General features: G+C 34.5%; 1 protein-coding gene across 4 annotated transcripts in view; it reads left to right on the top strand.

Moving 5' to 3' along the window:
• LOC141449938 (cyclic nucleotide-gated cation channel subunit A-like) overlaps positions 1-25,574 on the top strand; it is a 223,382-nt gene that overhangs the window by 161,936 nt on the left and 35,872 nt on the right. Inside the window, exons 4-6 of one of the 4 annotated variants that reach the window (XM_074119904.1) lie at positions 1,510-1,854; positions 1,944-1,973; positions 2,255-2,377. In XM_074119904.1, the coding sequence (XP_073976005.1) occupies positions 2,291-2,377 (87 nt within the window). In that variant the 5' untranslated portion in view covers positions 1,510-1,854; positions 1,944-1,973; positions 2,255-2,290. Of the gene's footprint in view, positions 1-428; positions 661-1,509; positions 1,974-2,254; positions 2,378-25,574 lie in introns of those variants that run through there. The other 3 variants (XM_074119906.1, XM_074119903.1, XM_074119905.1) reach the window with 3 other exon arrangements.

Below are 25,574 nucleotides of genomic sequence, written 5' to 3'. Positions count from 1 at the left end.
TTAAAAGTTTCTAATAATTACATTATTATCAGGGAAGGGTTAGCTGAATGGTTAACGAGTACTGGATTCCAACGCAAAGATCAAGGGTTCGAATCCAGCTTGCCCATAGATTTTTTCTCTTCCTAGGAGCTTCCTACATCTCACTGTTCGATGATGGACAGTGTTGTCTGTAACGATAGGACCAAGTCCGGAGACCGTTAGTGCACTGAAAAGAGCTCCGGGCGCCAATAACCACAGATGATGGCGCCTCTTAAGATTAAAAAAAAAAAAAGAAAACAGAATACTATATTATTGTTAAAGTTATCATTCCGTTTGACCAGATCTGATTGACTTCTAGATTTTATATCTGTAAAATTCCAACCTCACGGATAAATTGTTAATTTATAATGTTATTTTATTACAATTGCATTGCCGGTTCTAATAATTGATTGTAAATTAATGCAAACAAAATGAAGGCATCAGGGCGCTGACCTGATTGCAAAACTTAATTAACTTTACTGAACAATCACCGGCAAACACTTTGTATCATTTGAATACTAATTGAGATGGAGAAAATTATGGTAGATGATGGCAGTATGCTCTTCAATGGTCTCTGGTTTACTTGGGCATGATTTGAAGACTATGAGCTTTAGACACCACCAATCACAGCATGACCAAGAGGTCTGTGCTTCTTTAAATTCCTTCAATTAAAATTCTTTATGATTTCTTAGATTTTTTTTTTAATTCTTGATTTCAAATCATTTAAGTATGATGTCCACTTTACTGGAATAAGGTTGTGGATTAAAGAGATAGTCAAATAATCAAGAATTACAATTATTGTTTTTGAGTTTTCCTAGTTTTCCCAATAACCTTGATGTACTTTTAAATAATGTTCTTTCACTGAAAAGCTGTTTTAAGCTTCTTGTATTTTTCTAATTAAGGTTAATTTAATAAAATTGACTTACACTTTTCTGGAGGCAGATTGATGTACAATGTAGACATTAGAGCTTAAATTGCTCACTCCAACTACGAGTAATATATAAGTTTACATGTAAGAAAGAGGAATATTGCAATTGTGCCATATTTTGCTTTTGGGCATTCATAAGATTTGAGATTTCCTGGAAACTGAAAAAAAAATTATTTTTTTTACATAGTCTGTATCTGTATAAAAAGAATAACTCTAAAACCAGAAATTTAAAATTAATGTTTTGTTGCTGCTTCGCTTCTGGAAAAAATGTACGCAAAAACAGGTTAACAAGGGAATGTTTGACTTTTCTAAAGCGATATTTCAATTTTTTGTGATTTTATTTAAACTTTGTTCATTTCAGATACACTTAAAAGGCCTATAATTTTTTCGTTAAAACTTTTTCGCCAGAGAAAAGTAAACCAAGTTATGGTTAACTCTTCAAGTTGTGGTTTCTCGTACTAATGATAGTATCTAATTAAAATATAGTTGAAATTTCAAATTTAAAGATAATTGGTTGACTAGAAAGTGCCTATATATTATTCTAGCTTCAGCTTTCATTTCAGATTTGAAATGTCTACCTTTCATCACCTATCATTGGTAGAGAGAAAAGTAGAATCATTGGACATTGCCAAATCAATGGTGAGTTATTTCTGGAGACGTTTAAGCTCCGAAATATAACCGAGGATGCGGTAGCTTTGCGTTCCACACCAGCTAACTCTGAAGCACAACTACCAATAGGAGCTAAGGTTGAAGATATTAGGAAGATGCTCAGATATAAGAAGGAGGACAATATCCTATCTGAAAGGAAAACATTGAGTGGCCTACTATTCTCAGAGAAGATGCCATTCTTAATCTTCACTATTTTTTGTTCTTGATTTCCAATTTCTTATTTAAAAGCTTGCGGTACAGTAAGCATCAGGCATGTTGTAATTTTTGTTTGTACCATGAAATGAAGATGTATTCTCGCAAATAATGGCCATGTATTGTTACATTCCAGATTATTCTAACACATGAATGACTGCAAAAAGTAAGTTTAAGTGCAATAAAAAGTTGATTATCATGAAGTAGCCATTGAAATTGCTAATTCTTGTTTTCTGTCATTTTGTGTAAAGCATACGTATTCCAAATTTCAGGATGTTGACTAATTTGGGTGGATATTTATTAAGTTATTACCTTCTCCTGTAAAATTAACTTTAATGCAGACATCCCTTTGTTGCAGTTTGCAGTACAAATCAATTTAAACTTGATTCCTATATAAACCTTTTTATATAGATGATTCACTTTATAATTGAAGAATAAATTTTGCAGGGATGTTGGGCGGAGGTGGTGGGTGTGGTCTGCCCGATGTGGATCGCAATGATGGCAACGCAAGGTGACCTGGCAAATTCTACGGAGCCGATCAACCGGCATCTGCCTCATCTCAATCATAAGGTATTCAATATAAATGTTAATTAAATAGATTTTGTTTTATTCAATGCAGTATTTTATTTAGGATTTACATTAATTTTAGAATTACTTGGAAAATAAAATTAGGATGTCTCCAGGCTCAAAATAAAAACTGTTTGCTATAAATTCATTTTTTGTCATCGACAAATAAGTTTGTTTTGAATACATGGTTTGGTATTTGGGAAAGATGGAAAGGTATTTTCCGTAAATCGTTAATTGTGATTGTTGAGCTGTTAGAAAAAATATGGAGTTCAAGCAAAAATGAAAGATAAAGCAAAACTTTTGGACCAACAAGTGAAACTTTTAATACGTGACATCTCTAATTATTACCTAAACAAAATCTACACATTTGCTAGGTATTTTTTAGCTTAGTAAACTTTGCGCTAAGTTAATCTTTTTTACTAAAATTTAATCTCAAGAAATTAAAATAAATTGTTAAAACCGAAAAAGTGTAATTGCAGAACTGTTACTACATATTCCAATTTTGCATTACTAAACACATTACAGTCCATATAAATGATCTATTTTGTTCCTTTCAAAAGATGGGTGATTGCAATAATTAGACGACCACCAAAAGTGGTATATTGAACTACCATTTCATTTTCAACCTTACGACAGTACCTTGGATTGTTATTGGTAAATGTCCTTATCTATAGTGAAAGGCTACTTTGCTCTTAACACCAGGAAAAGGGCTAAAGCAGAAACTAGTTTTAAATTAAATGCAAATCACTTGGGAATCAAACCTGTTTTAAATAGATTTTAAGCTGCTGTTGTAGTCCACAGTAAAACTCCAATAAATTAGCGAGCTAAGTACATTGTACTTTTATTTATTTTATAATTATATAAATCATGTTGCATATACATATATTTTGTCCCTGTCAATCAATTCAATCAAACCTAAATTCTCTAAGAACAACTAAGTCATAGATCCAGTATTGTCCTAAACCTAAAGAAAGAGGATCCAAGCGTGTAAAGTGTTTTAAAATTCTTGTCCAGTACTTTGGTATAAGGTGGTGGGCGTAGAGCTGAAGTTCACTGTTTGAAGGTCCCTTTTCAAAAACTCATTTCCTTTTTTTAACCAACTTCTTTAATTTATACAAATTATTTCTAGTTCTTCTCTTTTATATTTTACTTCCACACTCAAAGACAGAGACAGTAATCTAATATTAAGAGAAAGAAAAAAAAACGGGTTAAAAGTTTTATGGAAGTTTCCGCTGATAACATAAAAGTTTGCTACAAGAAATGTAAAAGAAGAATTAAAATTAAACATGTTCATAGTGTAAAGTAAAAATTAACCATTTTTAAATGTGAAAGGATAAAAAAATAATAATTTAGAATTAATAGTCTTATAAAAGAGCAGATCCTTTTTTTTTTATAATGATTTTAAATATGACTAAAGGAATCTTAAACGTTTAGTTCAGTTATTTCTCCTCTTTTAGTGTGTTGGTTTAGAAGATGAGATTATTGGAAGCACAGTGCAACTGCTAAGATAAATACTTCATTTCTTATAAAAGAAATACTTTTACGAAGCTTAGCGAATTGGGTTAAAGAAACAAGATTAAAACACATGGGTCCTGAAAAATTAGATTGTAGGTTATCCATACCCTTAGTAATTTATTTTTCGTTACTTATTTATTGAAACACGAATCCGGGACCTGTTCTCCAAGGTACAGCACTCGTAGGAGACGCAATGCCTCTACAGTATCCTTATAAGGTTTAAGTTGTTAGAGCTCCTCTTTTTACGAGGTAAAAGATTTTACTCACTAGTGAACTTCTTCTCTAGTTTCAACATGCCAAAAATTACAAGTTATCTATTGTAATCTGGCAATGAGGAAGGCCATTTCCTCCTCTTCTTGGCACAGTATCTAGCACAAATGAAGACAACTGGCATTGTGGTGATGAAAATAAGGGTTTCTTGTAAGATAAAAACCTCTCTCTTTTTTTTTTTTTTACATGGTTCATGGGGTCGCATTTGCTTCCAGTCTCAAAGTGATCATTTATTCTCACAACATTCTAAGATTTATGAATGTAATAGTAGGGGAAATGAATTCACATTAATGGATATAAACGCCATCAATTGATTGCCTTGCAATCAAGTGGGAAAGCCCCTCTGCTGAACCAAGGTTTCCTGCAATGAAATGAATAATCATTTCTAAGATACCACAGATTTCAATAAGATCAAATCGCCTGAAGTACATATAGAACGTATTTCCGAGTATCTATTAACTTTTGTTATGTGTGCTTCATAAAAAGCTCCTGGTATGAAAAAATCTAAAGGCAGGATAAATACTTATACCTACGTACTTAGCTTCTTTCATAGTGTCCTACTTTAAAAAGGTAAAGAGAAATTATCCCTTAATTATAATTCATTCTATCAGTCCCTCTAAATTCGTTGTGTTATTCAAACATGCTTGAAAATTTTCCATTCTTTTGTCTATAATCATCATTATTAATTATTTCATTATCTATACACATGGTATTTCTCTATTCTTATTCGTAGCGAATTTCATTTTAGTGTACCTCTGGGATAGGAGGTTAGCTTCCTTCAACATTTCACTAAAAAGTATACCACCATTACAACTTCATTTAAGAGTGAAGAGATATGCTGGCTTAGAAGAAAATGGCGTGACATAAAGTGGTTTTTCTTGGTTACCGAGAATTTCTTGAATACCTCTCTAGCTGATTTTCTTAAAGCTTTGAATAGTTTCAACATATTTCTAGGAAACCTCGTTTAAAACTAGGAGATGGAGTCTTAAAGTACAATATCAAGTGTTTCCATTAGCACTAGTGTATGTTATAATGACTTTCTTAAATAACTCTCTTTTTTATCTCAAGAGAGGTGCCAAAAATGTTCTTTAAACTAGAAAAGCTAATTGTGTTTTACTTCAGATAAAAAGTTCTCAGTGCTGTTGATGATAACTGCGTCAATTGCAGACGGAAGGCAAGGCTTAAATTCGTTTTGTAAAAATTTAATAATTGCTTTAGAGAATGCTGTGACAATGTGTCACCTCAGTTCTCCCAATTCGTGCATTGTCTTCTCCAATTCATTGGCAAAAGGTTAATTGAAAATCCAGCCTTCAGGCTTAAAAGACACGAACTTGTTAGAAGATTGTACACTATTGGTACACACAGATTCAAAGTCTCTGAGATAAACGACTAATTTACATGTCAATCATTAAATCACCCACCCTGGGCATTCTATGCAGAAGTGTGGGTTCAGTAAAGTGGCATTCTGTTAATCTCCAGAGTGGCCACCAATTTTGCCAAAGTTGAACTTCTCACAAACGTAATGCAAACTAACGCGGCTTCCTTTATAATTCAGATCTTTAAAAAACAATGTTTAGTAATAAAAAAATAACACAATGTCCTGTCCCACGATATTCCCTTAAATCCTTTTATCCTCGGTAGATAGCAGTTTCATCCTGCTTCCTCCCGCAAAAACTTCTCCAACAGTATCTTCTTGATATACTCTCTCCACGAACTGTGTACAAACTTCTCACTTTTACAAGTCCGAAGAAAGTAAAGTATTAGCCTATTTTTCAGAAGCGGCTTTACTTTTACTTAAATTAGGTGCTGTGGACTAGGGCAGAAGAACATACTTTAACCCCTACACTCCCTATTTTCAAGACTACGCTAATAACCATAATACCAAATCTACCTAAAGACAGATTATTTCCATCAAATAAATATTTTTGTTTTGTTAACAGCGAGTTGCACGCAGTAGATGAAGTTTGTTTGCCTGGTATCGGCCCAAAAATGATACCTTGAGAACGCCGGCTTCCACAATATAAAAGAATACTTCTGTGACTGAACATTTTACTTTAGAGGAGTTCTGGTTTTATAGAAAAAAAGATTGGAGTAACTGGATGAAAGAGTTACGTAGCAAGTTTTAAGGTTATTTCTGTTGGTACTAGCATTGTATTATAACTTGGAGAGAGCAACAATTTGTGTTTTTCAGTACCAATTATCCTAAGTCCTAAGATTCATGCAGCTACTCCAGTTATGAGTCAATAATTCAGTGATTGTGTGACGTGGTGCCTCGATTAGCCTTTGGATATGCTAAATCCATTCAAAGGAGTAAAAACGACCACTTAGGGATTTAATGTTATGTGTGTTAGTGCTATCTATGTAGCCAATGTTAGCGTTGCACTGAGATTCCAGTTAGGAGAAATCTTCCAATTGAGGCTTAATCTTCAATAATCTTTAAACTCACTGCGGGTATCTCAGCAAAACATAACAACAAACAATAAAAGCAGACTCGCAGATTCAACTCATATACCTTATAACGTCTGCAGAAGGTTGAGGAATGCAATTATCTGGATTAAATGATTCACAGATAGTTCAGAAGCATATCATCCGTTCAAAATTTTACGTCTTGCCACTTACATTATGTGAAGAAGCTGTGGTTGGATAATATACTCTCTAACAACAAAATAAGCTGGCTATCCCCCTAATTACAGCGATATTTTCAGAAACCATTGGCAATGACAGCTCCATTTTCTCTACGGAATGAATGATAGGTTACCATCTGAACTGTCAAAATAACAATGATCAGCTTAATGTAATTTAGAGAAACGTAGAGGAAAAAGAGTTTAATAATACAGTGAGTTGATCGCAAGAGATGTAAATTTACAAACGTGATGAATTTCAAAACTGTTCAAGTTACAGTTAATTTCCTGATTTTTCTTCACTATTGAGCATTTAAGTGAAGACTTCAGAAGAAATTAAAGAATCTTTTATTCTGAACTGTAGAAAGTCATTTAAATGATATATGCTTGAAAATGTTTAATCTTAAATAAGCTGTCAAAGTGAATATTTCATGAGAAAAATAGGGCACAACCCGACGTCATTTATCTGTTTAATATGTAAGAATTGAGCTTACATGTTTTCTTCTAACTTTACTTTGTGAAGTTTTGTTTTTAATATTCTTCCATTGTACTTTTTATTTTTTTTTTTAGGTAATGGGTCATTTTCCGACACTTCTTTACTTTTAAATGGAATTAGCTCCGTTCTCTTCTCTCGTTTAGTCGGTACAAGCTACATTATTTTTAGATTTTTCTCTTCTATATTTGCTTTGACTTTACTTAGACATTAGACATACAATATTATCTCTCCGAACATTACTCTAACCACTCATATGATACATGAAGTTTATTATTAGACGCATTTATTGTTGGTCTAAAAGTTGCAGCTATAATTTTTTCCTTAACTTGTATTTGTAGCTCATGAATCCAAATTATTCATATTAAAAACTGGTCTAATTTCTGTTATCTACTTTCTGGAAACAATCTGTTAAAAATTTAGTTTAATAACTGTGCACAAGAGATTCCTAGCGCTAGAAATAAACTTTTGGTTAAGGCCAATAGAGTGTACGAGACGAAAGAGAGGTGGGAACATCGCACTAAGGAACAGGGAGGATTTGGAGTGGGATATTCTGGAGTCAAACTCAGTGTGGACAGGGGAAGAGGATGGTGTTGTCCTTTTTTGTTGGTGGAGAAGACTTTAGGTGACATGGAGATGTCATGTTGAAGTGGATATAGACTAATGGAAGGACAGGCAAAATATCGTGCATTTTGGAGAGAAGGATGGTTGTATAAGTGATGAAGAAAACCACTCAGTATTGGGAAACCTTGAAAGAAAAAACAAAAAATGATTCTGTTTATTTTATGGGATCTTATCTGATTTCAGTGAAGATGTATTGTCTATCTTTCGATATAGTACTTAGCGACTTATTGTAATAGCATTAAATTATAGAAAATGAATTTCTGAGAATAGGTGACTGCTAGTCTATTTTAACATCTTGTTGTATGAACTTTTAACTTTTAACTGATCCCTTTTATAAATATATAACAATAAAAGTGTCCCCTCTCTCGTCAAGCAACTAACATGCCAACAAGAGGTAGTTGGTACTAGCCTAAGGCTCTATCAAAGTGAGCGATGGTTTTTGAAAACGTATGATGCAGTTAAAATCTTAGAAGTCTGTAGAGATAAATGTGCTACTTTTTCAAGGATCAGAGCGTTCCCGCAGTCAGCTTAGTTTCAATACAAAGACCAACTTAAGTTTTTTAAAAAAAAAAAACATATGAGGATAAGTGAGCCTCAATAAATCTAATGACGCAGTGGATAATTGTTAACGAATTCTGTTCTCATGAGGTCTTAAAAGTCTTAGAGTTCAAGAAATACATAACTTTACAGCAAGAAGCACATTCAGACTGCATAGTCAAACTGCACGAGCAGATTCTTGGTTCCAAATAATGAATTAGATTCCCTTAAATATTAAAATAAAAATTCCCTATCCTTTGTGGTTAAATTCCCTATCCTTTGTAGGTTGAGATTATGAATTTATTTTTTGTTTATTTCAACGCTTCAGGAATGAAGGCTTCAAAGATGGAAAAATCTCCTTTGAAAACTGTGTCCAGCACAACTGGTTCAAATAATCAAAACAGTTAATGGTTTTCAAAAATTAAAGTAAATCTTCCGAATAGCCGATTTTCTAAGATAAATAAGCTAAAAAGGGAAAAACTTGAAACCCAAAACTTGTTTTTCTCAGCCTCCTTGATGAGCCTTGTTAATAATAAAATAAATGTGTTTTTTTTGCAGCACATTTGAAACGGTCAGAAAATAATAGTTAAAAGTAAAAAAATAGGTAAAAAAGGAAAAACTTAACTCAGAGCCCGTTGAAAATACCCTGAATCAATTTCCTGGAGAGAATACATATTTGTTCGGGGTGAACGAGAGAAAAATGAAAAAAAAAAAAAAAAAAACTTCCTTAAAAGGGTTGGTTGGAGAGAGAGAAGAGAGGCCTCTGGAGATCTAAACTATCTCTCTTTTAGCAAAATAGCCAGTTTCCATTTTGTACATTATTTTCCGTTATACAATTGATGGTTTCAATCAATGGTAAGCATGTCAACGCTTGAGAAGCTTATTCAGTACTAAGTAAAATAAAATCAATAATAAAAATAGCTTAGATATTTTATCGTTAAGTGAAACTAAAAATGTTCTTTCCATTAATTTTTCCTGATGACCATAGTTTTCTCTTGGATATACATCGTTTTCTTTCGTGTTGTTTTTTTATTTTCTCTTAACCTTGTTTGGAAAATCTATAAGAAGGATGTCAATTTTATGCTATTTTCTGTGTTCCATTTCGTATATTTAACTATTATCTAAAAAACCATTGTTATAGAACGCCAAAACCCTCAAATTTGAAGAATTTCATTTTGATCAGAAATCGCGACTTCACCAATTGAATTTTTCATTTTATAATTTAAAATGTGTTCAGTTAAATTTAGGGAATCGCATTTATTTGTATCTTGTTGTGGTTTTTAGAAAGTAGTCTTCATCTATATGTCTTTGAAAGTGCTTCGAGGATATTTACTGTTTTGTAATTTAATAATGAAACGATTTTCATTAAACTTGCTGTATTAATTTCACTTAATTAATTCCAAGCATAAGGTTTATTCCAAAAGTTTCCAAAAGAAAAATCAAATATGCCTTTTTTGCCGAGGGATGACGCTTAATTTCACAAATGTCTTAAGCTTTTTCCAGAAAAATGCAAAGTCGCAGTGGGTGTATCCAACTTGCTCCTGGGCCAGTAAGCTTCTTAATATCATTTAGTAAGCTTACCGCAGTCACCTGCCGAGCTCTTCATCTCTCTTGGTAGATCCATAAGGTCATTCTAGGATTTACTATTAATCCCCAACTTGACCTTTAGTATAATCCAGGGGTGTCAAACTCAATTAAAACACGGGCCATTTGGTGCAATAGGCAAGATTCATTCACGCGGGCCACATCACATTTACAAATTTGATTAGATAGTTATGATTCATAACATCACAACCAAGAATGCTTTAGAAACCTAGGCGAACTGGAAGCTACTTTGGTGTTTTTCCCTTGAATATTACCTTTCATTTTCCAGAAGTCGGCTACCCTTTATGTATATTTTAGCTTTGGCCACAAAACTAGTTAACAGAGACAAAACAAGTAGAAATCTAGTCGAACTGGAAGCCATTTCGGTATTTTCCGTAATATTTTACCACACAATTTCGAAATAAAGGCTACTCTTCTAGTTTATTTTGGCCCAGGTCTTAAAAGTAGGTGACAGAGTCAAAACAAGGAGAAATCTAGAAGAAGTTAAAACCAATTCGGTGTTTTTCCCTTGTGTTTTATATTTTATTTTCCAAATAAAGGCTACCCTTCATGTTTATTTTAGCCCTGGCCTTAAAAGTAGGTGACAAGAGTAAAACAAGGAGAAATCTAGAAGAAGTTAAAACCAATTCGGTGTTTTTCCCTTGTATTTTATATTTTATTTTCCAAATAAAGGCTACCCTTCATGTTTATTTTAGCCCTGGCCTTAAAAGTAGGCGATAGAGACGGAAAAAGTAGAAATCTAGACGAACTGGAAGCCTATTCGGTGATTTTCCCTTGTATTTTACCTTTCATTTTCCAAATAAAGGCTACCCTTCATGTTTATTTTAGCCCTGGCCTTAAAAGTAGGTGATAGAGACGGAAAAAGTAGAAATCTAGACGAACTGGAAGCCTATTCGGTGATTTTCCCTTGTATTTTACCTTTCATTTTCCAAATAAAGGCTACCCTTCATGTTTATTTTAGCCCTGGCCTTAAAAGTAGGTGATAGAGACGGAAAAAGTAGAAATCTAGACGAACTGGAAGCCAATTCGGTGTTTTTCCCTTGTATTTTACCTTTCATTTTCCAAATAAAGGCTATCCTTCATGTTTATTTTAGCCCTGGCCTTAAAAGTAGGTGATAGAGACGGAAAAAGTAGAAATCTAGACGAACTGGAAGCCAATTCGGTGTTTTTCCCTTGTGTTTTATATTTTATTTTCCAAATAAAGGCTACCCTTCATGTTTATTTTAGCCCTGGCCTTAAAAGTAGGCGATAGAGACGGAAAAAGTAGAAACCTAGACAAAGGTAGTCAAACTCATCTAAAAGACAATCAATTAGATGCAACAGGCAGTATTCATGCAAGCACATTAAATTTATAAATTTGATTTGATAGGGATAGGGTCTGTTCCATAACATCTCAACCCGGAATGCTGTTTTATAGGTTTTCGCTATTGGGATCAGTTTACATCACGTGACACGGAGAGTTTCTCAACGTCGCCGGATGTAGTCAGCGCGTTTATACTGGCTCCCAGCAAATGCCCAGGGCCACGTATACACTCGTCTTCTTCAGCAGTTAAAGGGGTGTATGAGGGTATTGTGTGTATGGGGTATTGGCTCAATCCCCGCTAAGCGCTATTTTCTTCATAACAATTTTATTTGTTTTTACTTTATTTTAGAACATCTTGGGCCTTAAAAATTAACTAGCAGGGCTACAATTTGACCCCTGGTATAATTCCTTAAAGTAACCTACAATAACTAATAATGTGAACTAATTGAGTAAGAGAAAGTAAAAAAGGGGAAACTGATGAATACGGAAGAAGAAAAACAAAATTTGAACAATGCGTTTTTAAAGAATTTAATAACAAAAGTTTTCTCTAGATTAAGCAGTCAGTTATAGTGGGAAATAGCATTGGAAAATGGATGGTAGGCAAGGTGAGACTGAACATTTTATCGTCTGCAATCTTCTACACTGTACGGAAATAGTTAACTAACCTGACTGAACGAGTTTATTAATTATAACTTGTATTAATTATAAATATAGTTATAACAGTTTTCACTATATTTCATCTTCTATCAGATTATAGCGCGCAGGTTTGAGGAGATATAAGAATGTCAGCAAGCAGATCTTTGCTTTAAACTCTTCGATTTATTTTTTATAAACCTCGTTTTATTCATTAATTTTCCAATTACTATATTTCCAAAAATCATTTTCAAACTGGGGATTTCTACTTAAACTAATTAGGTTTCTAGAAACTATGTAGAGATAGATTTCATTTTAGTAATTCAACATTTTATTGATTAACTTATCTTTTGAAATGTAAATCAAAGTACCTATTTATTTTTGTAGGGGTGTCTTTTTCTTATATTTTTTTTATTTCTGAATAAAGCCTCTGATAAAGTGGAAACATCTGGATTCATCTAATAAATTGATTTAGAGTATTCCCTTCCCGCCTGCACCATTTCTTATGCTAACAATCTGAACTAGGTACCATTGTGCAGGAAGTTTCCTGCTATAGTAATGCAATTTCTTACCTCAGCCTGCTTTATTTCATTAGAATTAATTTTTATCTTTAAAATCCTTTAATATACTTGTACATTCATTTCCTGTTCATTGACGAAAGGATCTGTTGCGATCGTGACTAATTTTTTTTTTAAATAAATTTACAGGAAATACGTACGTGTTTTGAAATTTTCTGACTGCAAAGAACAAATCTTGCAAATGATTTGTAGTAATAGTCGAGAATTTTTTTAAAACAGTCGCAGGAAGTTATGTTTACATTTGAATTCCTGCATCCGGCAATGCTAAAATTGCATTTTTTTTATTTTATGTTAGCGTTTTTTCTTCCTAATGTAATTTTATATTTTTATCAGAAATCATTTTGGAAATTGCCAAGTCTTCTATAAGATAAGACATCTGTCTTCTATAAGCCCGCTTTCAGGACTATATATTTTAGAAGAACATTAAAATGTAAAAATTGTAAGAAATTGGTTTTTCTGGTAATGAATTTTATAGACTTTTTTAGTATTTTTAATTAGTTTAATTAGTTTTGTTTAATGTATGCATTTTTTCCATTCCAGCCGGGTTCTGGGGACACTCACCTTTAGTTTCAACGTTTAATTGAAGTATGCGTTGACTGCTAGATTTTAGTGGACATCCAACAAGACAATACACACTAGAAAACTAACCAAACCTGTCAAAATCTCATTTATATTTTTCATTTTAGCAACCCTAGACGTTAGAATAAAAGTTTCGAAGCTGTTATTACTTGGTTGTGAAGGTTCTGTGAGTTCTGAGAGTCACGCTTAACTTTAAAATTAGTGTTACAAGGTTTCCATAGCTGGGCAGCCAGGAAAACCGCTGGAAAAAAATGGACCAAGGCGTATACACTGACGGAACGACTGTATCTTTTTCTTTAATTCTACAGTTTGGTGAAGAACCTTGGAACGTTGGCCTCCTAATCGCTCACTTCTATCCTTCTCCAAGCAAGGCCTCCTTTCTCCAAGCCTTTACACTTAATTGTGTTGCTAATAGCGTCTTCCACTTCTTATAGCCTTTTCCGGGAGTCCATTCTGTTTTTTTTAAGAATTCTACAATTCTCTACACTTATTAGTTATTCTAGTCACAATTACTAACTTTTCAAAACAAAGTAAGTTGGAATACTCCGCCTTAGTTTGTCAGAAATATACTATTAACATCGAATATTGTACATTTGGTATAAGGCAGTAGCGTAGATTACTGTTAGAGCCCAGTACTGAGCCTACTCAAAATATTTTTCGAAAAAATATAATTATTTTATGTAAGAATCCTATCAGTACACATCCAAGATGGACAAATCAGCTGATCTATAAACAATAATTTCACGCGATACGCTTGACTAAATGACAGTCATTAAGCATTTTTTTCTAACTGCGGTTGAAAGAATGAGCCACATGTAGTTTTATAAACATAAATAAAACCATTTTGGAGTCACTAAAATTTTCGTTTTTCTTTTCAACGAAAAATAAACAATTGTGCACATTAAACTCGTATTTTGTAGACATCATCTTTTCTTTACTTTAGCTATTTGCACATTTTAATATCATTTTATTTAAATTCCTGCTTAAAAGTTTTTTTTTAATATTTTTTTGTTCCGCACCACCTTCTCATACCTTCCTATTTGTCACCACTTCTTTTACTACACCCACCAGTTTGAAATGAAAGGAGTGGGCGCATATTGCGAAGTAAAGCGCTAGTAATGCCTCGGCAAGTCGGATATGCCTGAGGAGGCGGCCAGCCAGAATGGGGCGGCTGGTGGCCAACATAAAACCGCCATTAAATAAAAGTAAAAGGTGGCTTTTATTTCAGTCACTTTCCTTCCTTATTCTACTTCCGCGCTCTTCGCCGTTCCTTCTTTTTTTTATGAGTCCCTTTTAAAAAAATAAAATAAATTCCACATACTGTTCTTCCCACAACCTAAATGAAGTACATCTTAAATATTTGTTCTTTGCTTTCATTCAGTTTTTGAAATGGATTTTAGTGAAAGAATAGCATGATCCCACAAAAGAAATTCTCTTATTGTAATGATTACAATATTAATTTAGAAATTTTTCGTAATATTGAATACTTTACCATATTGAGGTGAGGATATTTAATAACAGTTATGATTGGATCCACCACTGGTAACGACTTTACCAAATTTTCTTTACTCTCCACTTAACATGCACCCATTTCCCTTTTCTAGCAACTTCATTCTCTTAAGTTTAGGTTACCAGCTTTTTTACCTGAAAGCCGGGGACACCTGGCAGCTCCAAGTGTTCGTACAGTTACTGTTGTCGTCCACTGATAAGAGTCAAGTTTCTCACAGTAAATTCAATACTACTATCATTACACACTATAAATATAATTATTAATACTTGATAAAACATAATATCCTTGTTCTGACACAATTGAAGTCACAAAAGTATTTTTTGTAATATGTCATCTCTTGAACTAAGTTTTGTAGCAAATTCTTGACAAGTCACCTGTGACTTCCTTTCATCACTAATCTTTAACTAACATCACTAACTTTTAGGATGGTTAACATAGAACGCACTGTTTTAACACTCATTCTTGATCGCTGTAAAGTACACATCATGTTCATTGCTGAGAAAACTCTTTCGACAGGTGCATTACTCCCTGGCAAACAGAGAGAGATATTTCAACTAGCTTGTGCAGATTATTAAATGATACCATTCTGCTAGTGAAATGTGAAAACACATCTGTGATGTGATAACAGAAGAAAAAAATATAATTTTTAATTATAAAAATTATAACTAGTGGTGCCAGTCAGACGCTAGTGCCGCGGTCAGTGCACGGGCAAAAAGGGACCGCCCGCCAAAGACACACCGCTTTCAAAAGGGCCATTATACGGTCAGTATACAGTGACTACCTGGCTACAGCCCTTTGACAACATCCAACACCTTTCACCGGCCTATTCAAGACTAGGGTCAACACACGGCAAGAGATGTTTGAGTGTGACCCGTAATTACAAGACTTGTCAATGTGTGGTGAGGGCTATATATGGTCTCTCTACAGGAAGTGGGGCATCAGTCGATGATTATTCTTCAGATTTTTACCACCGTAACCTCAAGATTCTACCAGCGAGTTACACCGCGAGCGCGTCCCTATCTAAGTGTTTAAACATATATCTATTCAACGTCGTTATAGTTGTGCATTCTAGTTACAATTTAAATCATTCTAAATTATTGTTAAAATATATATATTTATTTTCCGAATATCAACTCTTTATCTATCTATCAAATCTCTAACTAATTCCCGCATCATAAACCTCCTCTTCAAGTCATCTGAACCCATTACACATCACTCCACCTTTCACATGTGATCAGGTTCATAGTGTTCCATTATCTCTCACTTTCTCTTGATTAACATATTTCTTCATTGATGATGATCTCATCAAATATGACATCTTCATCCAAACCGTTCAAATAGTTGTTTTTAGCTTTGAAGAAATGGACTGCATCCTCAAACTTACGAGTATCTCTCACTGGAATGCATCTTAAGAGAATGCATTCAGAATGATCGATGTTATCAAAGTGTATCTAAATATTCCAGCGCTGTACTGTAAAAATCATTTGCTACAGCTAGAAACTGTTTTACAGAAATTGTGCCATCTTCTTCGAAGGAAGGCAAGAAGGTTTTTCACCAGACACTGGAATGAAGTGTTCATCCATTCTTGTCTTCAGTTTAGATCTAGTGACAAAATATATTAACTATTAAAGTTATCTTTCCCGACAGTCAGGGAGAAATGCAAAAATTCCGTGACATTCCGGGGACACTTTTCAATCGGGGACTGCCCCCCCCGGGAAACGGGGACGTCTGGTAACCTTATCTTAAGTCTCTGAAATTTTTTAGGAAAACTGTAGGTGCTTGGACACTGAGTTTTATTCTAGTAAACTACAGAAAATAGCAGCGTCAGAAATATAATTTAGTCAATTGCATTTATCACTTTAGATATAATGATGTAATATCCCTAGTGATTCGATTAATTACAATCTCTGCGAGATTCTTCTGGTGACTATAAACTCTTCTCAAGTACTCTTTTTTTTACCAAATGTTCCTCTCGACAATTAGATGAGTAATTAATGACTGCCTGTATTGTGGTAAGAAGTAAATTTTGTGATTATTCGAAATAGATTTCTTTAAAATAGCTTCAGTTCTTTAGATTATTGTGAGAGGAAAATTGATATTTATTGCAGTTTTCACAGTTAGCGATATTACACCAATAAAAAGCATGTTCTCTAAGAGGAATATATCATATTGAAAGCGAGATACAGAATATTGAAAATTTACACAAACCTTTTAAAGTAAACACGGTGTTTTTCTGTGTTGATTGGAAAAGCAAATGAAAGGTTTTCGTTTAATTCACATGGCTAGACTCTCCCATCACTCAGGAAAAAAAAATTTTTGGTTTGTTCGCTCGTGGATTATACCGCCAATGTGTTCACTTTATCTTTTTTTAGTTTATCCACAACTGAGCGTTAAAAAGTCTGTTCCTGCTACTATATTTCTTTATAAATATATTTAATTTATTGTGCAGTGTGCAAATCAAAAAAAATTAGTAAAAAAAAAGTGATTTCAAAAAAGGATTCATCATAAAATTTCTTTTCATAGAAGTTGATTTCTATAAGAAGTTACAAAGCATGGACATACGAGGGTCGTTTGAAAAGTCCGTGCAAAAATAAAAACTACTTAATTTTTTGGGGTAAACCTTTTTTATTTTTCAACATAGTCTCCTTTTAGGCTTATACACTTCGTCCAACGCTGCTCTAGTTTGTTGATCCCTTCCGAATAATAGGATTTGTCCAAGTCTGAAAAATAGCCATTCGTTTCTGCAATCACCTCCTCGTTTGAATAAAATCTTTTTCCCGCCAGCCATTTCTTCATATTGGGGAACAAATAGTAGTCCGAGGGAGCCAAGTCTGGAGAATAGGGGCGATGTGAAACGAGTTGGAACCCTATTTCCATTAATTTTGCGACCACAACTGCTGAGGTGTGAGCTGGTGCGTTGTCGTGATGGAAAAGGACTTTTTTTGTGGGTCAATCGTGGGCGTTTTACTTGCAGCTCGGTTTTCAAACGGTCCAATAACGATGAATAATATGCACCTGTAATAGTTTTACCCTTTTCCAGATAGTCGATGGAGGATTATTCCTTGCGAATCCCAAAAGACAGTCGCCATAATATTTCCGGCCGAAGGAACGCTCTTCGCCTTTTTTTGGCGCAGATTCCCCCTTGGTAACCCATTGTTTAGATTGTTCTTTGGTCTCAGGAGAGTAGTGATGTATCCATGTTTCATCCACAGTGTCGAAACGACGCTTAAAGTCCTGCGGATTCTTCTGGAACAGCTGCAAACCGTTCTTTGCAACACTTCGCACGATTTCGTTTTTGGTCAAGCGTGAGCAATCGCGGCACCCATCTTGCGGATAGCTTTGTCATGTCCAAATGTTGATGCAAATAATTATGTACCCGTTCATTCGAGATGCCCACAGCACTAGCAATCTCACGCACCTTCACTCTTCTGTCATCCATCACCATATCATGGATTTTATCAATGATTTCTGGAGTAGTAACCTCAACAGGGCGTCCAGAACGTTCAGCGTCACTTGTGCCCATTTGGCCACTCCGAAAATTTTGAAACCACTTATAAACTGTTCTAATCGAAGGTGCAGAGTCACCATAATGTTTATCAACCTTCTCTTTAGTCTCCTCAGGCGTTTTGCCTTTCATAAAGTAGTGTTTAATCAACACACGAAATTCTTTTTCGTCCATTTTTTGAAAATCACTCGACTTCCTCGATTCAAACGAATGCCAAACACAAAGAAATAGACCGATCTGGCTGAAACTTGGTGTGTGTTCTTCCAAGAGATGCTACTAACTAAACATAACCTCGATACGCGCCAGTAGTGCTATCTTTCTGACTTTGCACGGACTTTTCAAACGACCCTCGTAACGTTTTTCAAGTTAAATTCATTCTCTTTTTTTGGAAGTGGAAAGTGAATTCAACGGTTTTACTTTCGGCGTTTAAACTCTTGCGACTTTCACGTACTCTTCAAGTCTTGTGAGCAGTGGGCTAATCTTGTCCATATCTTATCTGGCAAAAGTCCAACGACCCTTGAATAAAAGGATGATGGTTATTTCTTCAATCAATACAAGATAATGTTATTCTTATCAGTTTTCTGATATTACAGTTTTCGTTTGGCCTGTCTCCAAACTGGCTATCTACCTTTCTATCCCATTGCATCCTTCTCTAGAGGCATAATACAGGCAAGAAATCTTTTATTACCAAAGTTAAACGTACGTGCAGTTTTAAGTTCGTTACACCACTCTATTTTCGAGTCACTACAAAAATTACTGTCTGATGGCTGATATTAAAATATAAACACACGTTTCGGCATTGTAGAACTTTTTAAAAAAATAACAATAAATGTTTTTCACCTAGAAACTTGTATGTATGTACTTATGTCATAACTACGACCTTCAATAGAAACACTGCATTGTCAGTACAAAAGTAGAAGATAACACTTTCATTTATGATTTGAAGAAAAGCATTTAAACTGGAATGGAGTCAAATAGTTTAATTAAATAGAAATTTTTAATGCAACCCCATTTGGTACCCTTTCTTCATAATTTCATTTTTAAAAATTACTTTATAAAATCAATTCTAATTTGTGTAATATGTAATTACTAATAAGTTATTAGGAACGTAACAGTTAATGCGTAGTTTACAAGAAATTAAAACTGTAACTTTTTTTTTTTTTTAATTTGTTTATTTATTTTGCAACTATAATAGATATAACAAGCAAAAGGGATGAGAGTAAGGAAATGGCGCAAATACACGGGCACGCACATATATGCACTTATATACACGCGCGCGCATATGCATGTGCGCCAAGAGGCGTGAGTGGAGTGAACGACGACCATCCAGTGATGGAAGCCGTTAGTTCGCCTGATTGGCAAGCTTACACAGCAACCATCCTAGGAGGTCGGCGTTGTGTTGAGATGGTCGCGTGGCCACCGCCGCTTTAGTCTGCGATGAGGATTTGAAGGAAGTGTTGTAGTAGTCATGTTGTGGATCAGAGGGTTGCATTGATTGTGTAGATTTGAATGGAGTTTTGTGTATCGAGATTGGGCTATTTCAGAAACGAGAGGAATATTGAGATCAGTGTGTATTGTATGATTGGAGACGTAGAAAGGAGCGTTAACTATTGTTCTCAGGATTTTTGATTGTAAGGTCTGAAGTCGGTTGATGTTCGATTTTTTGGCACTTCCGTAGAGTTGTATTCCGTACGTCCATATTGGGGCAAGTAGAGCGGTATATAAAGATCGTTTGTTCGTCAGGGTCAGTTTTGATCGTTTGTCGAGTAGCCTTTTCAACATTTTATATCGGAGATTGAGGTCAATTCGTTTGAGTCTCGTGTGTGGGTTCCACGTCAGTCGTTTGTCAAGATGTAGTCCGAGATATCGTACTTGGTTAGTCGTTGGTATAGAAGTATTGTGGAAGGAGAGAGGAGGGAGAGTTTTCTTGTTTAGAGTGAATACTATGTATTTAGATTTTGATTCATTCACTTTGATTCTCCACTTTTGCAGCCAAGGCTCGAGAAGATTTAGGTGAGTTTGGAGAGCACGGCATGCTATTACAGGATCTAGATGAGGAGAAAGGATTGCAGTGTCGTCGGCGAATGTGAAAGTAATTGTAGTCGGGTGAGTTGGTAAGTCGGCAGTATAGAGAATATAAAGTAAGGGGGCTAGAATGCTTCCTTGAGGAACTCCAGCAAGTATTGGAAGGATAAGAGAAGAAGAAGAACCTTGTTTAACTTGGAAGAAACGGTCGGAGAGATAAGACTTAAGAATGAGATAAAAGGTAGAAGACAGTAGGCGTTTGAGTTTATAAAGCAGCCCTGCGTGCCATACCCGGTCGAATGCCTGAGATATGTCAAGGAAGACACCCGGGCAATACTGCTTTAATTCAAGGGAAGTAGCGATTACATCAACTACTCGATGTGCTTGGAGAACAGTCGAGTGGCAACTCCGAAAACCGAACTGATGGTCAGGAATGATATTTAAAGGGGCTATTTCAGTTTGGAGGCGGAGTAGTAGAAGTTTTTCGAGGACTTTCCCCAGGATGGGTAGAAGGCTGATTGGTCGGTAAGAGTTGGGGAAATGAGAAGGTTTATTTGGTTTAGGGATCATTGTTACAGAAGAGAATTTGTAGAGAATAGGAAAGTAAGTGGTTCGAAGTACAGCATTATAGAGAGTAGTTAGAAATACTATTGCTTTCCTGGAGAGTTGTAAAAGGATGTTAGCAGTAATCAGATCATAGCCCGGACTTTTCTTTTTGGGAAGACAGTTGATTACGTCCATGATGTCTTTAGGAGTGAATGGCTTAGGAGGAGGTGAAAGTTGTAGAGGGATTTCCAGTTCTTTGAGAATATTTTCAGTATGTTGTAAGTCTTGTACGTCGGGATGAGGAGTGAAGACTGTAGAAAGATGTTCGGCAAAGTACTGGGCTCTCTCTTCGTCGGATTTAGCCCAAGAATTGTCCGGGCGTCTTAGTGGGTGAGAAGTTTTTCTGTATTTGAGAATTCTTTTGGTTGCTGTCCACAGAGAGTTGTCTTCAGTTGTAAGTGATTGTGTATAATCAGAGAATTGGTCGTTAAAGTAGTCCCTTAAAACTGTAACTTAGCACAGCAGAATGCCTTCAAAATTTTAACAGACTTCCGAGTTCAATTTGCTGTTACCAAGGGTTTCAGTTTTTAGAATCTCCATGTTTCCCGTGGGCCCCCCAAAATGACGAATGCTCTTGCAGAGGGAGTGTTTCAGTCGGTTCAAATTTTTGAAATAAATTGATATTTCAGTGGGAAATGAGTTTTGGTAATTCCTTAAAATGCCCAATAAAAGGCCACACTCCTGTTTTTCATTTAAAACAACTTTTTCAAAGTTGAGCTTCTTCTACGCCCTACAGTATTATATGTACCACCGTAAAAGTAACCTGTAACAAAAAAAAAAAAGAACAATTAGAACGTGAAGGCAGTTTTTTGTTCTTTGAATTTCTCCAACAACACTTCTTTTAGCTTCATCCTCTAGATCTGTTCTGTATATCCTCTTCTATCACTCTGCATTATGGAGACAGGCCCTATTAATCCACTTTAACTTGGGTCTCTCTGCTTCCCAAACTTCTATTTCCTCCAGTTACTTTCCTTCGGTCTTTTATTCTTTTTTACGTTAACACCATCAAAGTTCTTTTTTTATTCGTGCTGCGCTTCTATTCACTCTTTATTTAAATTTTATTCAAGGTCTAAATATCCACAGCATAAAGCTTTCGACAGCACCAAGCTCATTATTTAAAGTATGGTCACTCCGTTGTGTGTAGTTAAAGAGTATTTTTGGGGGGGTTGTAGGAAGTCAGTTTAACTAGAGGCGCCTTTACTGATACGTTCAACTCATTTGTGTTTTTATGTTATCTTTTGCAAGAAAGTAATTCTTACAAATTTACTTCTGAGAATTATTTAAATCCTTATATGTACTATCTTTGTCACCCTGTTCCGCGGAGGTAGAGATCGTATTTACCCGTCGTTGAAACTCCTAAAAGGATCCTCCAGTGCCTAATCTATTCATCTCTATAAGAAACTTAATTTTTATTATTTTCTGAACCTACCAGAAATGTTTGCAGTAAAGTTTGGGGCTATTAATAAAAATGATTCTTGTAAGATTTCTCTGGATTAGTTATTTTAATAGTGATTAAGTAGTAACGTTTTTAAGTAGTTATTTCTAGTAATAAATACTAAAAGTAGCAACTAGTGATTAAGTACGAATTTCTTACTTTTGTTCTCAGACTGTGGCACCGCTTATATCAGTTTTACCAGCTGTGCTATTTCAGCTTAATAGAAAGGATTCTACGTACAATTCAGGCTGAGCGGTTAGAGGCTAGGCCCGCATAGCTAAGATGTATTGTTGGTACTGGGTTTGATTCGCGGTCTGGGCCTTGGATTTTAATAATTGTTCAATATGAGAACCTTGCAGTAAAAGTACATTTGCTAATGGACTCCGTCCGCGACATCTAATTGTGTAGTAGGACGTAAAGCCCGCCTGATAAAAAAATAACCATTGCCTTACATTACTCGAACATCATTTCCAAGTTAGTAGTTTGTCCCCAGTACCTATCTTCTTTTATCTTACGTACTTCTTATATACACCACGCAGTAAGCTGTACCTCAACATCTGAGTCGGTCGCATTAAAATAAATTTGCCCGATCTTCTTTCAATTTTTATAGCGGTTCTTTCTGCCGGTCTACAATCACTCAACATTCTTTTCAATAATTCAGTAAGAAAAAGTAGTTTAAAGTATTTTGTTCAAGACATTTTTTTTTTTTTTTTTATAATTTAATATTGCCATGTTGACGTCTCACTTACGCAATAATTATTCATCTGTATTTATTCGACCTCATTAATGTGATAGAAGAAAAGTACTTTCTTTTTGCTGAAGATAATAAGAAAAAACTTTTCGAAAGCAGCAAAAAAACTAAAATACTTGAGCTTGAATAAACTTAAGGGAAAGAAAAAAGTAGAAGTTTGTTATTAATCTGGGAAGGACTGCGAGCTGAGAGCAAGTGGCAGACCTAACTCGCAGCCATCGGCAGTTTTAATGACCTTAGTGTACCCAGGTTTGTGCCAGGCAGGCTTTCTGCTATCGCCCAACCATTTAACTGTCACTACCCATTATCTCAATTGCCTTTTGCCAGGACCGTCAATTTTTTTTTTTTTTTTTAACTAAACTCGTACGATCCGTTAATTCAATTGTTCCTTTATTTATTACTAAATATATTTTTTTCATTAAACTGCTTACTTCCAATACTGGGAATGTAATCTCTTATGGATTGATCGGAAATAAGTTTGAGAGTTTTCTGTTTTTACGAAAATGACTCCAAGGATATTTTAAAAATGGAAGTACCTTACATATGTTTATATGATGAAAAATCCCTATTGTTTGAATCAGTTTGCCACAAAAGGAACAAATTTCTTCTGTAAAATTGTTTTGGTCTGACTTCTGGTTTCCCACATTTCGATAATGAAATCAATTGACCGACTATTCGGGCTCAGTACTTCTTAGATAGGAAATCCTACCGATTGTCATTTTCAGTTTTTCGAATTGCGCGATTGGATCGAAAATTTTTCCGATTTACTTTACACTTCTTTTAGTAGGCTTATTCGTGTTTGTATCCACCTGCCGCTTTAATTTAAAAACGGTTCCCCGAGAAAGCTAAACTCTTCAGTGTACCTAGAACCAAATTTATTCTTTAGCCACCAATAAAAAGGCCTAAGTACATTAAAAGCATTTCTTGGACTATTAATTGCTTAAACTGAAGTGCTACTCAATTGGTTTTTTATAAATGTTTGACCCAGCTAAATGCCAAGTTCATTCAGTTGAAAAATTTTGTTCCAGGAAAAGCTATTTTGGACTCTGTAGAGTCTTTTGACAATGAGAACTTTCAGTAGGGTAGCTGTTGACCACAATAAAGAACTACGACTCTCATACCTGCCTAAGAGCCATCTTTATTCCTCGCACTTCTTCTATTATCATTTTAATAAGTATAACTAAAAGTTTGATGAAGGTAATTTGTCACTTATAATCGTAACAATTTAAGTTAGAAAAAAATCGTGTGGGTGCCAATACTAGATTTTGTAAAAAAATATTTTGGAGTTCCGTTTCCAAGTGGTCTCAATTGTCTCTGAGAAAGTTGAGAATAAAATTGCTAGCTTTAATCCGGAAAGAGCTGTACCCATTGAATGTCTGTTGAAAGAAACTTGCTTTTAGCTTTAATTTAATAACAGGAAACAAATGGCCAAGCTTTGTATACTGAATAATTCTAAAGTTTGTTGGAATTTTTCAATGTGTTCACCGAAATAGAAATGATGGCCTGTAAAATTAATATCTAGGTCACCCTTCTATTGCTTTGTTTAATTCAAATTTTGTTCTTCAAAATTTTGTTATCTGCATAAAAAGACTATGTCTCTCTAGTTTGATGAAGATAATTTACCTTTAAAAAGAATCTAGAGTTTTTAAAACCTTCTATCCTAAATATAAATTTAATGGAGTGAAAATAAAATTGATTCCATCATTTTGAAAACAAGTGTCTGACGATTAAATATTTATTTAATTAAAGTTGAATATTTGTTGAGTATACAGTGCATTCAGTAAGCAGATGCAAGGGGAAGGTGTTTGTGTCAACCAGCTTCCAGGGCCTGGGATAAGCACTACTCATTCCATAATATGCTCCTCGTTTATTATTACTTATTTACTTTTCATTTATACTTATATGCTAGAAAACAATTTACCTTTATCTATATTTTGACTCGGTTATATCCCATTTTAGAATTAACTGCGCAAAAGGCAGTAAATTTTAAACATAATTGATTTGTTGTTTAATAATTATGTATTCAATTAATTTTCTTTTCTCTCTAAGAAGGTTTTCGTTGAAGCATACCTCTAGGCAAGCTTTACTTGATCATTTATTGTTTTCAACCATTTTCAATCATACAATCATTGCAAGTACATACAATCATTTATGATTTACCTCATCAATGGGGAGTAAGCTGATAATTTAACTGTTAGCTACGAAAAGAGAAATCATAAAATCAAATTTCCTGCGACCTAATAAAGAACTATGAGACTCTTTTAGGTTTTGATCAATTTGTCAGTTTGTAGGATGTAATAAATTTACATTATGGTGAGTCTGGGGTTGGTTTAAGTACCAAGTTTATGTTCGTTTATGGATCAAGTGTTTATTTATATGTTGGGCTCAATTGTGATTTATGATGATGCTATGATAAATTACATAATACTCTTCAGATCAATTATTCATGTAGGTTTTTTTCATAATAATAGTACCACAAATAATAACCATAAAACGCCGGTATAGAAACCTAACGCGTGAAGATGCCTCCTCTGCGGAGACTCCAAATGTGCTTCGGATATACAGCGAATGTATTTTACACCCCATCCTCAGTGCTTATTAATATCGTAT

Source organism: Rhodnius prolixus, unplaced genomic scaffold (genome assembly GCF_049639745.1).
Source record: "Rhodnius prolixus isolate KJV_2025 unplaced genomic scaffold, Rpr scaffold_2, whole genome shotgun sequence".
Taxonomy (NCBI): domain Eukaryota; kingdom Metazoa; phylum Arthropoda; class Insecta; order Hemiptera; family Reduviidae; genus Rhodnius; species Rhodnius prolixus.
The sequence above is the reverse complement of the archived record's forward strand: the minus strand, read 5'-3'. Positions and strand labels throughout refer to the sequence as shown.